Genomic DNA, 16,085 nt, shown 5'->3' with positions numbered 1-16,085 from the left:
CTGAGACAGCGAGACATCTCGAATGGACGCGGGAAGGGGTGCTGAGGGGGCTGCAGCACCCCCATCTGCGAGGCTCCACTGGCACCCGCACCCCAGCGCATCACAGTTTCACCGCTGAGAGTGTGTGTGTGTGTGTGTGTGTGTGTGTGTGTGTGTGTGTGTGTGTGTGTGTGTGTGTGTGTGTGTGTGTATGTGTGTGTGTGAGAGGAGCTCCACGGATTGGTCCATTTGGACCAATGGGTCCATTTGGGTATGGTCACGTCACTGTACCCAGGAAGAAAAAGAGAAATCTCCAACGAGGCGTTCTGGGGCAGCATAGACAGGTCTTTTCTGTGTTAGAGTTTTACTNTCCATTTGAGTATGGGCACATCACTGTACCCAGGAAGAAAACAATTGAAAAAGATAAATGTCCAACGAGGCGTTCTGGGGCAGCATAGACAGGTCTTTTCTGTGTTAGAGTTTTACTCGCTACAGGGTGTACTTTGAGGGGTTGTGACTTTGCAGACCGTTTACATGCAGAAAAACCATCATAACACACAAGGGGACGGGTAATAACCGGAAAAGCATGACATGGGACCTTTGAGTGTGTGGTTTTCCCACAACAACACATGTATGTTGTATCCGTCTGTACTCACATTTCCTTCTGCATTTTCCTCTGCATTTTCCTCTGCTTCCTCATGCTCATTCTCAGTATACATGTCATCCACTTCCATGGCTATAGAAAAAAAAGTTTGTAACTTAATGCCACCAAGATTATACATAGAGGAAATAATAATTTGCTATCGATTAATTATGAATCGTTACCTTCAGGCTGGCTCATCTTTGTTTCAAACATTTGGCTGATTGTCATGTTTTGCAAGGCTTTGATGTCTGACACAATGTCCTTTGACCGTCTGAGGTCATCAATGTGAACTGATCTCCAGGGGCCTGTAAATATTAACATGTGTCGGATTATTCTTCAACCATTCGATAATTTTTTTTAAAAAAAATCACAACTCTTATTAACTTTACCTCCATGAAAGCCGATGTAGGAAGTCCCTCCTTCCATTCTTGGCAGTCTGGTGATAAAGTAGACAAACACCCTGCTTCCGTTGCTCTCGTGAGTTATCTTGTTGATTTCATTCATGGATGAATATCTAAAAGAAAACAGCAAAACTAAATATGGCGAATCCCAAAATGGACATATAACCAACAAAGAGGAAATGTTTGACCTACTTTGCAGATGCAATGAGATTGGCACTGCGAGAGGCTTCGTCGAAATCACTCTGAATGAGGAGGATCTTGTTGGGGGGTCCAGTGTTACTGCTTCCATTATCAGCTGTGAGGAAGTTCCTACAAGAAAACAGGGAATTGAAGTTGACTGACAACATACTGAAAGATCAGAAGTGTATGTTCTTGGTAATAATAATTCAATGCTTTTCTGAACATACATTATACCCCTTAAAAATACTGTAACAAAGGATATATTTAATGTACATTTAAAAAAAGACAGTTCACCCCAAGAACAAAATTCATTTGCCTATAGTGTTTTTATCAATATAGATTGTTTTGTTGCACGTTGCTGAAGCTTGGATAAAATGGCCACATATCATGAACCTGTTAGTCAAGATATTGATTAACAGTCATGTTGGAACAGTTTCATTTTGGAAAAAAAAATGTTTCTCCTTTGAATACTTTTTTTACAACTTACTATACCATTATTAAGAAGAACATTTACTTTCTGCATAATTGTGTTGACTCTATAATACCAACACGTTTCAGGTTATTTCAGTTTAACAGAGCCACATATTTTAGAAAATCTAAACTAATACATTTCTCAAAATATCAACAAACCTAATTTTCTTCAGGAACGAGTACTCCGTGTCAAACTGCTGGAGTGACAGAAGCTCAACACTATTCAACACTTGTTCTAGTGTATCAAGGTCAGAAGCTGTCAGAAGTCTGGAGAATGTCGTCACCTGTGGTTTGAAATGAGAAGTATCAAGGCCTTATAAATGCTTGCGAGCATGTATTTGAAACCACTATAACAACATAACAACTTTTAGGTTACCTCTGTGAAGAAGGAGTGGCAATGGACTTCCTGCATTGTGTGTGCAAGAATGAAGTCGGCTAAGCAGCTGTTATTCTGCTCTTCGAAGTAAACTCTGGCCAGATTTTCACTCTCCACTTTGGGAAGGCCTGTGCAGTCCAACCGCACAACTGAGTCTGGTGTGGCACATCTGAGCAGTATGAGTTTTGCCTCATCCAGTACTCTCCTCTCAGGATCTGAGATGTCCAAACTGTCCTTCTGCGTTTCTACAACTTGTAGTACCACTGAAGCACATGTGTCTGAGTGGTAGCCGATAAAGACGTCTGGCGGTTGGTACTTGTAAGCCTGAGCTACTGTTGCGTGTTGATTGCTGAGAGAGACAAAGAGTTTCAACCATCCCTCCAGTTCTTCCGCAATCTTCGTCTGCTCGGTTTTAAGGACAGTGTGGATGTCCATGTAATGTTTCTCCAGCCTGTTGATGAGAGGTATTGGAAACTGTTTGTAGACAACCTCTCTTTCCTCAATGACAATCAGCCGGAAGTCCCTGTGCACCCGACATTTCACACGGTGAGTTCCCAGTCCAAGATCCACATATTTCTGTCCTCCCAACCAAACATAGTATTGGTTGAGGGCATCGTACAGGCTTTCATAGAGGTTTTGCAAGTTTAGGAGAACAACCGTTTGACCTGTCTCCATGCAGACCTTTACTCTGTTGATGTTGCGGCAGATTTGGGTGTACTCTTGGTCTTTTGGGAAACTGGATCCAAAGATTATTTCTGGCTGACCATTTTCTGAAAAGAAGGTTTGCTGCAAGATTTGTAGCGCTGCATAGTTTTTTGTCAGTACCAGCAGGTAACGACATTCTTCTTGTCCAACCGACTGAATATTTTCCTTCACAAACTCAATGGCACTGATGTTATCCAGGTCCTGTGGAAAATTCATTCTTTTGGTAAAGACGGAAACTGCGTCAACATCATCCTTTCCACTGAAATTTCTCAACACTGCCTTTATGGTTTCTTCTGGAGTGGGATTCCTTTGAGAAGCTTTGGCCACTGCAAAAATCATCTTAATCAAGCTGTAATAGTCGCGTAGGCCAAAAAAGCCTTTGCCTTTTTTACAGACGTTCAAGTAGGCTTTTGCAAAGGGCTGGAATAAATCCCTGACTTTCTCCAAAACCATTGCATCAGATTTGCATATGCCTTTAGCACTCTCAATGAGTTCCCTCTCATCAGGGTCACCACGGGAGACAAAAATGCCTCTGTTCATCTTTGCAGGGTCTAAAGCCCAGTTTGAGATGCCTATGAATCCAACCTTTTTGTGTGGTAGTGGCTCATCATCAATGCATCCCTCTTCTAGCAGTGGATGGAGGGTTTTCAGTGGCATTTTTGGAGAGTCCTCAGCCAGACCAATCTCATCAAGAACCACGACTGAAATGTACTCAGCCAGGTTCTTTCCTTCCTGGAAGCGTCCGCATTGTTTGAATGTATTAATGATGCCTTCTGGTGTTGAATGAGGGCTACACTGGAAGGAGACCAAATGGATTTGTTTAAACCCTTTGTAGAGATCTGAATGAGCAGCTTGGCCCTGCATTGCATCAGCCACAAGAGTTTTAGACAGAGATTTTGAACTGCCAGGTTTCCCAACTAGGAAGAGAGGGATTTTTAGCTCAATGCAGATGACCATCATGAAGACATTCTCTTTCAGTGCGCTGTTTCTCGCAATGGTATCCCCCATTGGAACACCGCTCAAAAGCAAATCCTGCATTAGTGTGATTTCCTGCATTACTTTTTCTGGGCTGTATGGTGGTTGTAGGCTTTTGCTGATTTTCTGTCTGTATTTTTCCTTTTTCTCTAAGCAGGCATGGTAGCACACTCCAATGGCCATGACTAGAGACCAGAGAACAGGGTCTCTGACCTCCTCCTGCTGTCTGTGATGCCTTTCATTCTTCTCAGCTTTCTGTTTACTCTCAAAATCTTTTAGCTCTGCAAACAACTTGATGTGGTTGTCGTGGAACCAAACAAAAGACTGCATGCAGCGTTCGACATCTCTCAGGCTGACAAAGCTGCATTCATCCTTTTTTGTCCGCATGTACTTCTGTGAAGCTGAGAGGACATCAGTGATGCACTTGATGTAAGTTTGATGAATGGCCTTTTTTTCAACCACTCTTTGCACAATCTGCTGGATGTATATTTTCTCTGTTTGATCGTTTAACTGTCCAAAGTCCCACACCAGAGGAATCATGCTTGGTGGTAATGCTTGAACTCTGTAGACTAACTGTCGGAGGGGAATGGACCCAAGCTTTTCATCTGACTCTTCAGCCCGAACTCTGTACCCAAGGCCGGCAGATTCTAACCTCTGAATCATCTCATCCGTGTGCTTTCGGTAAGGGTTGCATGCTGCAATGATCTGCAATCCACAGTCGGATGTCAAACTTTCCCCCTTGACTGTCTTGTCACAGAGGACCTCCTTAATACTGCTAATGGCATCGGTTGTGTTGGCTTCATCAAAAAAGAGAACAGATTCAAAACCATAGTCTCCCTTGTTGATCGAAGCAAGGTCTTGAGCTTCTCTGATCTTGGTGTAAATCATCTCAGAAGTTGTGCCCCCATGCACCTTGACCAGTTTCATGTTCTCAGTGGCCACTCCACTCCTTCGCAACTCACAAAGGAATTTAATGAGCCTTGTCTTACCACAACCTGTCTCTCCCATGATAATGACAGGGATGCCACACCTGAAGCGCATATGGATTGCTAACATCTTCAGTATGTTGTCAGTGGTAAGCTCATAGGTTTCATCAGGGTCAAGGGGCCACTGGATACCAAGAACATTGCAGAGTCGCTCTATTTTCTCTCCTCTTGGAAGGACATCAAAGTCCATGTTGAAAGGGACTCTCTGTAGTTTGAGGCCTTCATACAATGCCTTTGTCATGACATTCTTTTTTATCACCCTTCCAGAAGTGGGATCGATGGCATCAACAGAGTTCGGTCCATTGGGCTCAAGATGGAAGCCAATAAAGGTCATGGACACATGGTCATCATTAAAGAAGATGTATGGATGTGGTTCTGTTTCCCATCTCTTTCTGATCAGAAAAGGAGCCAAGTCTTCGTCTCTGACACCAGTCATGTCCATCTGCAGCCTGCCAGGACTCTGGTCAGAGATGCTTAGTGATGGAGTGGCAAAGTCTTTTGCCATCAGAATCATGAAGTCCACCACAAAGGTTTTGAAACCAGTCAATCCAGTGTCTCCCGTTAACTCAGGGTCACAAAAAACTGATGACTCACAGTCTTTCAGCTGAAGATTGAGGAACCATGCAAAATTTCTCAGCTCTGCCCAGGATGGATCCATCATTCCACAGAACATGAGAAGCATCTGAAGGCATTCAACCTGTGACCCTTCAACATCTTGGTATTTGAACAAATCAAGATCATTGTGGTTATGAAACCGTGTGAGATACTGGTATGGCCGCTGAAAGGCTGCACTTCTGTATTCTTCTTTATCCATTAGTGGTTCTTCATTGGTCTCAAAAGAAGGATCATCTTGCTTCTTGATCTCCAACATTAGCACTTCTTTGGGTGGTCGGCAGAAAATATTTGGAAACAAACGTGTGAATGTGCTGTTCAAAGTTTCGGCCTATGCAGAAAAAGAGAAAATAAAAACACAACGGTTTAAGAATCAGATGTCGAATGATTAGCATAATTCCCAAAAAGTTCAAAGTCTTACCTGCCGTGAAACATTTCTAGTTGACATGTCAGTCGGCTCTAACATCTCAATGAGATACAGCTGCTTGTCACTGCACTTCCACGTCTTTCCCTCAGAGTCCATCAAATAGCGCAGGATCAACAATTTGAAAAGAAACTCATGGAGACCTTTCTGCACCTTTTGAATCACATAAAACATAGCCAAATTAACGTTATATGTAAGCTTTCGAGTTACTAAATATTTATTAGGCAATATTAAACCAAGATAAGCATTAAGATTCATATTTACCGATGATGTGACGTCAAAATGGAACATCGTGAGTTCTTCACCTTTGGGGGTGTTCAACAAAGATTGAAGGATGACATTCTCGTCAACATTTGGTTCAATCAGGCGAATGCATTTCATCCTTGATGGCTTTTTGGAGTGTTTCAGTTTTTCATACAACCTCTTGATGTAGAGAGATTTACCTGCATTTAAAAAGAAGGTTTTTATTGTGGGTATTAATACTCTTAAGAGTTTACTTAAGTTCACCATCATCATTTTGAAACAGCTGAGTACTAACCAACACCAGCCCTTTTGGATGACACAACACCGACGCGCAGGCGGTCTTTGAACACAGCTGCAGCGCTGCATCGATCTGCTGGAACAACGTAGTGTTTGTGGAGGTATCTCTCGATCCCGTCCAATGGCTCCTGGGGAACCATGTGCAATCTGTACTGGCTGAAGGCTGAAGGAAGATAGGCATGTTCTCTTTCAGAGCTGCAGATGAGGACAAGTCTATAGTCTTTTCGGCTCTGCATTTTCCTTCTCTGAAAAAAGTTCTCAACTTTAGAGCTCACATCATAAGTGAGCAGATCTCCGTACAGCAGAGTGTATATCTTCTGTCCCCTGTACCCTTGGCTGAGACAGCGTCTGAGGAATAGCTCCACCTGTTCGTACGATGTTGATGAGTTGCACAGAAGGACTTCATCATAGGTGGGAAGTGACTCTGCTTCACTACTCATGTAAATGGAGATGCAAGATGTCAACACCTCACCGTGCGGGCAAACAATGAGGTTTGGATTTCCGGCGGCCAGGCCTTTGGGTAGCTGCCTCTGAATTAAATGTCTGGTGTCATCATCAGAAATGTCTTCATCACTCTCATCTTCTTCACTATCTTCTTCTTTGTTGGCTAGTAATTCCAACAGTCTTCCAAGACTTTGTATATCAAGAATGTGTGGAAGATAAGTTTTCATGTCTTTCATATAAGCATTCCATATCTGATAAAATGTTTGCACACCATTTGCTTGGACAACAAGACTGAGAGAATCCATCTCATTGGCAAAGTCTGTGTCTCCCAGCTCACTTGTTGGCACGATAACAAAAGTCTGATACTCAATTTCTTCATTTTGCTCTTGTGGTTTGGTGAGGATCTCATACTGGAGTGTATGCCAGACCTGCCTCAAGTCTGAAGCTGTGCAATTTGGCTTGACAAATGAGAGCATCATGAGAACTTGGTCCTCAATTTTGGCCACATTTTGCTGAGTCAACTGGCTGCAGAGGTAGACAATCTGTTCGGCTGTGTAGTAGTTCAGGTAGTAATGCTCGGACCTCTGTTTGTCCACAAAGTTCATCCAATAATCTAGGCATTTCTCAATTTTCCTGCAAAATTCAGGAAGCTGCTCTACTATGCTGCCCTCCACAATGACAACACTGAGAACACTGCCCAGGTTGAAGTCCATCATAATGCTGGGTTCCTTACTGCTCAAACTGCAGTTGATCTGTGCTTCCCAGTGCCTGAAAAGAGGATTCCCAGCAGTGTAGAGGGCAATGAATGCCTCAGCTAGTCTTTGAACACTAGCAAAAACCTGAAAAATAAATACAAACCTATCGTCAGATTACACATTGAATCATCTTTTGTATGTACTTGGTAGTCAGGAGACATACTGTATATGGTATATTCAATATTTAAAGAAATGTGTTAAACTCTGAAAGATAGAAAAAACTGAATAAATTGTTTTTTATTATTATTATTATGAGCCCATATAGAACAATTGGTTCTATGGTAAACTGAAATGACCTAGCTGATGAGGGAACAATTTCAATATACCTCTGCAAAGTGATCAACTTCATTCTGCCCTTGATCACCTTTGCCAGACATGAGCATAAGTTTGTTCTGCAGCTCTCGAAGGTCCTCAAGAGAATACCAGCGCATCCTCTGACCCTCATCATTCTCCTCTGGAATCTGCAGCTTCAGGGCGGAGTCAAGACTCAACTGGAACGAAAAACAGAAATATAATCTCATACATAATTCTGTAGGAACTTTCTCAGAGACAACCTCTGTACTTCATGTATGTAAGGTTGCTATCATCTTGGATTTTGTTATTTACCTTTTTTACATTTTGTGCACTGATGAGGTAGATACCCTTGCTGTTGATGGCTGATGCTAAGGAAAGAGATGACAGCTCCACCGATCCATGACTGTCCTTCACAGTCTTCAGCCATTCCAAATGCCGTGCACTGTCCCTCTAAAAAACAAGATAAGATTGGCAATGTGCTGATTAATATTCCGTGTCTATTACAAATACTTGGGGTTAACCCAATTAGCCTAACTGTATGATAAAAACGTTCACACAAGTGTTTGTAGTTAATTTACTGTTTGCAATCGCTATTATTATTTTATGTCAGAGGATTGTCTCCTTCAACAAATTTGTAACTAAGTAAATTGTCCGTAACAACAGAGAAACAATGTCAACACGGGTTATTTTTAACACAAGTACGTTTTAAGCTTTAATATTTCAGAAGAAGTATTGGCTTTCTCACCAGTTTATCTGGTAGTTTGCTGTCATTCTTCAAAGCTTTCCAGAGCTTCTCGAGCACCTCTTTGAAGATGTTGAAACCAGCATCTTGTTTGAGCTCATAAAGCATTGAAGAATATCCTTGGACAGCATCATGGAAGCAGGCGACACGATCCACATCCATGTCATTCTCTCCCGCGGAGATGGAAGCCAGGTCAACGAACACCTTCAACTCATTGATATCTGAAAGCAAATAATAATTGTTTTAGCTAATTTGCCTGAATCAGCAATAAAAGCCTTGTTAATACAGCATATTGTAACTGTTCTTACCTTCAAGTGAATCTTTAACCCAGTTTACAAAGTGTCCTCGGAGTCCCAGCTCCTGCAGGCACAGTCTGCGAGCCTCAGTGATGTCCACCAGCACTATCTTTGCCTGGATCAAGTGATTGTCAATCCGATTCAGCGGCTCGTTCTGGAAGTCTGCCTGGCTCTGAAGGGAGAAGAATGTGAAAAGAAAATATTAAAAAAAAAATAGATATAGCCGTATTGATTTTCACATAATGTGGAATCTTTGTTGGGTGCAATATACTTAGTTCATAGCCACTTACAACTTCAGTGAGTGTCTCCAGAACCCTGAAGTCCCCCTGGAGACAAAGCGCCTCTTTGACCTTCATGATAATTTGAGCTGAGGCCACAGCTAGATGAAGTTCGTGATACTGCTCGATCTGTTGAACCCTGCTGTGGATCCACTGTTTGTCAGTGGATTTATCAATTCTGCACATGATTTCCAGGTCCTTTGCAAGCTCTTCGTACCTGCCCTTGTAATCATGGAAAAGCTGGTTTACCTCCTCGAGCGTTATACTGCTATTCTTCAGACGAGTGTAGATGTCTTTGTATTCACCATAGCAAGGCTCGAAAATGTCATCGTGTATCATTTCTGGTGTTGCATTAATGTCCGCTATTTGAAGTGCACCAGGGTCGGCATCTGGCATTTCTTCTGCAACCATGAGTTTGGCTTGATTCTCCCAACACACTTTGAATATATGACTGTCTCTGAAGGTGAACAGGATCTCGGCCATGTTTTTGATTTCTTCACCCAGTTTAAAGTAGGTGACAACACCCGCATCAGGTGGGGACAGCTGATCAAATGGATGAACCTCCATAAAATGGTTCAGCTGCATCGATTCCACGTTCACATGCTTTCTCTCTTCCATGTCCTCAAGATCAACTGTCATGGAAATGAAATAAGCATACGTTAGCTCTGCTGCAACTATGATAAGGAAACCAAACAGAAGGATTTTCCACCATACCTGTCATATGTTCCCCAAGTTTGTGGCTCATTGTTAAGACAATGTCCACAAGCTCCTTCTCATGGTACACATTGTTCAATTCATCCTCTCTGCATTGTAACAGCCTCTTCATTTTGCCATTATCCCTGTATTGTTCATTCTCAGAGAGGCATTCTGTCAAATACCAATTCAAACACACACATCTCAAGGTTACTATTATGCTTTATAAATGAAATGAAATAGCATTTTTTGGGGGGTTATTTATTTTGTAATAGATGTGATGTGAAGCAGAGTGTTTTACCAATCTTCAGCAGATCTAAGAAGGCGGCTTTCCTGTCCAAAATGATTTTCAGCAGGCTGGTCTTTATGGTTCCACGGACCAGTTGATTGTTGACGGCTGTGAATGATGATATTGCAATGGCGATTTGGTCCCTGGCATCTTGAGAGAGCTCATTGATCAGCTTCTCATCTGCGCCTGCAATGAGAGAAATGAAATGGTAGTTTTTTGTCTAAAACCACATAAATATTCTAATGCTTATCTTTTGCCATGAGATCATTAAGTGACTCTACTTCTGTTAGCTGGCTTTTTTTACAAGTATATTAAACCTCATAACTGTACAGATTATTTCTATTTGGTGTGTGCATGTTTAAATTGGTTTATATATTCAAGCGGAGATACCATGTAGTTTGAAATAGTCTTTGGCGGCAGTCCAGGAGAGTAGGTGCTGAAGGACCAATTGTTCATCATCCTGATAATTTCCTTGACGGTCCTTTGGCCAGGATTTCTCGATAATGGCTGATATGAGTTTCCCGAACTTCCAGTTCACCTTGAATTTCTCCAACAGCTTCCCCTCAGACTTAGTCTACATTATGAGGAAAAACATTACTGTGAATCTTTTATATCCGGCCAGGACTGTAATAAAACAGGGAACCAATATAATAGGTAATAGATTTTAAGAAGTTGTCAAACCTGGCATAAAGATGTAACAGCCTCAAGAGCACACCTCTCGACACTAGCAGCAACGAGTGGATAGGATTTAGTGAGTTCCTCTATCTTTGTGCAGTAAAACTCAATTTGATCCACAGCAGATTCCTAAAAGCAGATGCATGGAGGATATATTAAATGTTTGTTGTTAACCGAAAATGAACAGTGATGTGTAAAAGAAGTATCACTTACCTGTTTGTATTTGCCCTCAAAATCCTTTGTGAATGTCTCTCTCCATACTTTTGTGCAATCTTTATCCTTGAATTGGATGGACATGATGTTGTTCCACATCTGTTAAACACAATCAAACAGAAGAAAACATGTCAAACTTTCTCTACTGATGATCGGTTGTGAGCATCAATCTGTACATTTTGTGTTTCATTAAAAAAATAAAACAAAACTGCTCACTTCAGTCTCTGCTGTGGCTTCAACTCTGGTGTACATGGATGAAATTGCCCTGTTTAGCAAACCATGTCTGTAGGATTGACTGATCCAGTTTCTCATGATGGACATCGCCCGAGAGATCAGTTCTTTAGCGTAATGCTGCTCGTTCTCTCCTTTCTGAGTCTCCTACATAAGAAGCAATATTACAGAATTTGAGATAAAAAAAGGAAGAATTCTCTACGAAATGCAAATAGCTTTATATGATTCACTTCATATACCTGTGGCTTGTTACTGTGAACAAAGTCTGACACGGATGCAACCAGATTCATGCAAGCTACAGTTACATCCGGGTAGTTCTGGGTATAAGATGCCGGCTTGACTCCCTTGCAGAGCTTTTCCAACAGTTTCACTGATGTGTCAAGGCACTCTTGCCTATACGCCTCAGTTAAAAGGCTTGAATAAAAGCAAACAATAGAAAGTTAGTTAACATATTACCATCCGTATACACATTTGATTTCAAGTTCTGCACAGTAAAATTGTCATAAAAGGATACAAAAAGAACAAATCCCAAGTCTTAAAATGTGAACTATTGGTATGATAACAATTAAACCAACAAATAGAAACAAGTTGTCTGTCTCTGACTTTAGAGTTAACAATTGACCTCATCTGCCTGCCTTTAGACTGCGGGAGGAACCTGGAAAAAATATTGCTAAGACTGGAAGAACACTCCAGCGTCTTTCTTTTCATGCATTTGACACATTTCTTGTTTTACACTTTTAATTGCAAACCAACTGAATATGAAACGGAAAATTACCTGTACTTTTCTTCAACAAGCTTTTCTTGGATATGTGAGAGAATTGGAGATACTGTCTGAAAAGCAGAAATCCAAAAATATTAATTAATTTAGTGAAACTTGCTAAAACCCTGAAATGTATATTATTTGTACTAGATATTCCACTTCACCTGGTAGTTACTGCTCGTAATATCCTGAGGAGCCTTGTTAGTGAAAACATGAAGCATGTCCAAAAGCTCGATGTCAATGAGGTTACACTCCATCAGATCATCCAATGGGATCAGGAACATGCAGGATCGCACAAAAAGTGCATCCACTTCCATCAAGTGACTGTTGTTTTTCATCAGATTCACTAGAGACCTAAAAAAAAATAGACAATCAAGTAAATGTATGTACAGTAATATATATTCTGAACAAAAGTACTGACAGACATGAATCTTACTTCCTGTCTTCACTGTTCATGTATGCTGCTGGGGTACCAATTTCAAGGCCTTGCAAACCTGCCCAGGCTACACCATACTTTGAGTTTCCAGAAGTTGGTACTTCAAAGGGCTTCGTGTTGCCTTTGAGAAGGTGGAAGAGCGGCAGGACCAGAATCCATCGAGGCATTCTCGCTGTTTTCACAGTTTTGATCAGATACACCAACATATCTGTCAGACTACAACAAAGAAAATAGTATGAGCATCTGAATAGAAAAACATCTTTAGCTGCTCTTAAATGTGTAGATTGCTACCTACTTTTTGTTGATAATAGCGACATCCTGAGAAAACTCTTCCCAGTAACTGAGGAACTCTTCTTTGTCCCGTTTGGGTAAACGGAGCATATTGCAGAGCTGATTGAGTTCACCATGTTCCAGTCTGAATTGATGCTGTCTCCATACACAGAGCATGATCACAGCTGCTCTCATGGGATCCTGAGTGTAGAGCATCTCCCCACCTCCATCCTTCCTCAGAGGAATAACCTTTGTCAGCATGAATTCTTTCAGCATCTTTCTCACCTAGGGAATAAGAGGTAAGGAGTAAGATGGTTTAGCCATACCTGAGGGCATGCAGTATCTTTACACAATGATTATGAACTTACCTCCTCTTCCCCATAGTTTAAGGAGTACCACTTCTTTTGTCTTTCTTCAAATACAAAAGGCTCTCCATAAACTTGACAGAACTGATTCAGCTGGATCAAAAAACTTCTCAAATTGGTATCAGTCCAGCTCCTGAGAAGATCAAATATGGACTCCAGCATGATGTTCCCTGCGATCTCTCTGCCTTGAATCAGATTCTTCCTTTGGTCAGGCCAGAACGTTTCTTTTATTTTATTCGTCAATTTATTGAGCACGGTCTTCGATGACTCGGCACAAATGATGTCATCATATTGATGCCAGTCCCCTTTACGAAAAGAAATACAACATAAATGTTATGTGTGTCAAGTAAATACATCATAATATGATAATCAAATACCATTTTCATGCAGGAACTATGATTAAAAATAGACCAAGTGAAGGTTACATTTACCGTCGTCAGTGACAAGGCCGGGTTTCACAAACAAACACCTGTTGGTAGTTTGGTGAGTAGAATCCAGTTTGTATATGTACTCAAACTCGTATTTGCTCTTTTTTTTGTTATAGACAACATATTTGTACGGTATTGGCTCAGATACAGCTTCAGCTTTGATTGTAGTCAGACTGCCCTCAACCAGAAAACCATGTTCTCCAAGATCCCTGTGAAAGAAGACAAGAAAGTAAAATGTACTGTATGTGGTGTTAAGAGTGGGAAGTGAAAATAAGAGCAGGCTAGTATGTCCATGAACAACATCAAATTCCACGGCCATGATTCCCTCAGCCATTGAGTGGGGCAGTTTAATTCTAGATACATCTAGTTTGTATACAACATATACAAACCAAGCTGCATATGTATGTGTAGTCTGTGCGCATGCAAGGATTGGGTGGGGAAAATGTATTTTCTTTTAATTAGCAAATAAATTCTTAAGAAACTAAAGACTTGATTTTAAAGTAAAAACTGGATTTAGGACAAATATTTTAGGGATTTATTATTGTTTCCCATATATTAGGCTACCATCTGAGCTTAATTGACGATGCACCCAAGAATAAGCGTAAGCATAATACCTGGTCACAGACAGCTCAACTGCATTTTCGTCCCACGTTCCAATGGTTTGCCCAGCCCTGATGAAGATACGATCTTTATCAGGATCAAATTTGAAATCCTTTGAGAGAACTGCATGAAAGTAAATTGTGAGTCTTTCCCGTGCAGCAATGTTCTTGTTCCTGGTGGACCTGAGAAGGAGAAACAAATAAAAAGAGATTGTGTGACACACACATAAAACTGATCCAAAGCAAATGTGTGCCATTGTTGGAGAGAGCTTATTCACCTTTTGGGAGGCGGTTCAGCATGAGTGCTGGGCTCCTTGCTGTCCTGTTTACTTCCCTTGTTGGGGGTTTGTTCTGCCGTTGAGTCCTTCTCGCTGCCAGACTGCTGAGCCCCCAGGGTCTCCTCCGCGTCGACACTGGAGCCTGTGGGGTCAGCCTGGAAAAAGTAGCATTAAACACGCATGTTAAATATACAACTTGAACCAAATAAAAAAAACGAATAAACATTCTGCACCAAAAAACGTATTTTATTCAATAACATTTCCTTTTCATACATTTTAGTCTGCATTACCTTTGAAGGTGTTTGAGGCCCAAACACCATCGGATTCTGTTTCTGCTCCTGCTGACTCTTTCCTTTCTGTTTGCTTTGTCCTGTCTGCTTCTCATTTTTCTCTACGTTGGCATTCTGGTCCATTGCAGGTGGTTTATTGGCGTCCAAGTCTTTCTTTTTCTTTGAGCCTTTCTTTTCAGTCTTTTCATCTTGTAGGTTTGTTGCCTTGTTCCCTTTGCCTGAACCTGCCTGAGAAGTTACTGTCTTGCTCTCACTCTTGCTGTCTTCTGAGATGGGAGTCGGAGTGTCAGCTGGTGCTGTGTTGGGAGCCTGATCCTGAGCTGATTTCAGTGCATTGCTCTCTCCCTCAACAGTGATACCTGGAGCGTCCCCAGAATGTATCGGAGTTCTTGCCTCTAATGCTAAAGCCTCCTTTTCACTCTGAACCTCTTGTTTGTCACTCTTGCTGTCTTCTGAGATGGGAGTCGGAGTGTCAGCTGGTGCTGTGTTGGGAGCCTGATCCTGAGCTGATTTCAGTGCATTGCTCTCTCCCTCAACAGTGATACCTGGAGCGTCCCCAGAATGTATCGGAGTTGTTGCCTCTAATGCTAAAGGCCTCCTTTGTCACTCTGAACCTCTTGTTTTGTCTTCGAGGCGCGCCCGCAGGAATCGTCAGCCCTGCTACTGAACGTAGGCTGCCTCTCTACGTGAAGGAGGCCATCTTGGAGGCGACTCTTGGTGTCTCAGTCCATTGCATTTTCTGGAGCTTTCACTGTCAGAAGAGTCTGCCCGGGCCCCGAGTCTTCTTTCCCCTGGCTGTCTCCCAGGTGAGACATGAGACATGTCTTTGGGTCTGATGACAAGGCGCGCGCTTCTTTCTTCTTTTTGTTTCCTCTTCCTCTTTTTTTTTCTTATGAAGACCGGAGAGCTGGAAATCAGTTTTTACAAAACCATCCTTTACTGCCTAATGCTTAAAACTATGCGAGTCAACACCTTTTTTGTTTTAATGGCCAGACATTCTCAGATTTCTTAAGATCTAATACTACTTCTGACCGCTCTTCTAAATGATGTACAAACATAATCACACACAATAACAGCACAATTAGCACATCGGTGCAAACGACCTGAGTATAAACTCTGCCATTTATAGCCAAATAAAAAACAAGGAAGGTGTCATTCTGACACATAAACTTCATAAAAAGCACAAAGACTTGTAGAAATAACCAAATATTGAGACTTCAAATGCAAAGTATAACACAGCTATACAACAATTAACATCGCTAATTGTGACTCACATGAATCACTGTATAGACACACACACAAAAAGAACACCGCAATACCTCACCCACCACACCTCTCACAAAAAAACAACCACGTCTATCTCTTAATGGATTGGTCCTGCATCCAACAGCAAATACAGCGTCAACTCATTGGTCGTTGTGGGCCATCCACGGATCTACTTGGCACTCTTTGTCTGT

The 16,085-nt window shown here is 41.6% G+C and overlaps 1 protein-coding gene across 1 annotated transcript in view; it reads right to left on the bottom strand.

Moving 5' to 3' along the window:
- Positions 1 to 16,085, bottom strand: part of rnf213a (ring finger protein 213a) — a 33,147-nt gene that overhangs the window by 11,918 nt on the left and 5,144 nt on the right. The window contains exons 4-34 of the mRNA XM_010770889.1: positions 15,315 to 15,516; positions 14,629 to 15,215; positions 14,339 to 14,493; positions 14,076 to 14,243; positions 13,465 to 13,670; positions 13,037 to 13,338; positions 12,694 to 12,953; positions 12,399 to 12,614; positions 12,127 to 12,316; positions 11,978 to 12,033; positions 11,442 to 11,616; positions 11,188 to 11,349; positions 10,972 to 11,070; positions 10,765 to 10,887; positions 10,474 to 10,657; positions 10,096 to 10,269; positions 9,816 to 9,968; positions 9,114 to 9,733; positions 8,836 to 8,995; positions 8,531 to 8,748; positions 8,098 to 8,235; positions 7,818 to 7,982; positions 6,291 to 7,575; positions 6,017 to 6,195; positions 5,750 to 5,905; positions 2,051 to 5,659; positions 1,834 to 1,958; positions 1,216 to 1,332; positions 1,012 to 1,136; positions 805 to 927; positions 636 to 715 (exon numbers count right to left, since the gene is read on the bottom strand). Coding sequence (XP_010769191.1) covers positions 636 to 715; positions 805 to 927; positions 1,012 to 1,136; positions 1,216 to 1,332; positions 1,834 to 1,958; positions 2,051 to 5,659; positions 5,750 to 5,905; positions 6,017 to 6,195; positions 6,291 to 7,575; positions 7,818 to 7,982; positions 8,098 to 8,235; positions 8,531 to 8,748; positions 8,836 to 8,995; positions 9,114 to 9,733; positions 9,816 to 9,968; positions 10,096 to 10,269; positions 10,474 to 10,657; positions 10,765 to 10,887; positions 10,972 to 11,070; positions 11,188 to 11,349; positions 11,442 to 11,616; positions 11,978 to 12,033; positions 12,127 to 12,316; positions 12,399 to 12,614; positions 12,694 to 12,953; positions 13,037 to 13,338; positions 13,465 to 13,670; positions 14,076 to 14,243; positions 14,339 to 14,493; positions 14,629 to 15,215; positions 15,315 to 15,516 — 10,512 coding nt within the window. The remainder of the gene's footprint in view (positions 1 to 635; positions 716 to 804; positions 928 to 1,011; positions 1,137 to 1,215; positions 1,333 to 1,833; positions 1,959 to 2,050; positions 5,660 to 5,749; positions 5,906 to 6,016; positions 6,196 to 6,290; positions 7,576 to 7,817; positions 7,983 to 8,097; positions 8,236 to 8,530; positions 8,749 to 8,835; positions 8,996 to 9,113; positions 9,734 to 9,815; positions 9,969 to 10,095; positions 10,270 to 10,473; positions 10,658 to 10,764; positions 10,888 to 10,971; positions 11,071 to 11,187; positions 11,350 to 11,441; positions 11,617 to 11,977; positions 12,034 to 12,126; positions 12,317 to 12,398; positions 12,615 to 12,693; positions 12,954 to 13,036; positions 13,339 to 13,464; positions 13,671 to 14,075; positions 14,244 to 14,338; positions 14,494 to 14,628; positions 15,216 to 15,314; positions 15,517 to 16,085) is intronic.

This window comes from Notothenia coriiceps, unplaced genomic scaffold (genome assembly GCF_000735185.1).
Source record: "Notothenia coriiceps isolate Sejong01 unplaced genomic scaffold, NC01 NC01_scaffold00009305, whole genome shotgun sequence".
In the NCBI taxonomy this organism is placed as follows: Eukaryota; Metazoa; Chordata; class Actinopteri; order Perciformes; family Nototheniidae; genus Notothenia; species Notothenia coriiceps.
This window is presented reverse-complemented; position numbering and strand designations above follow the sequence as displayed.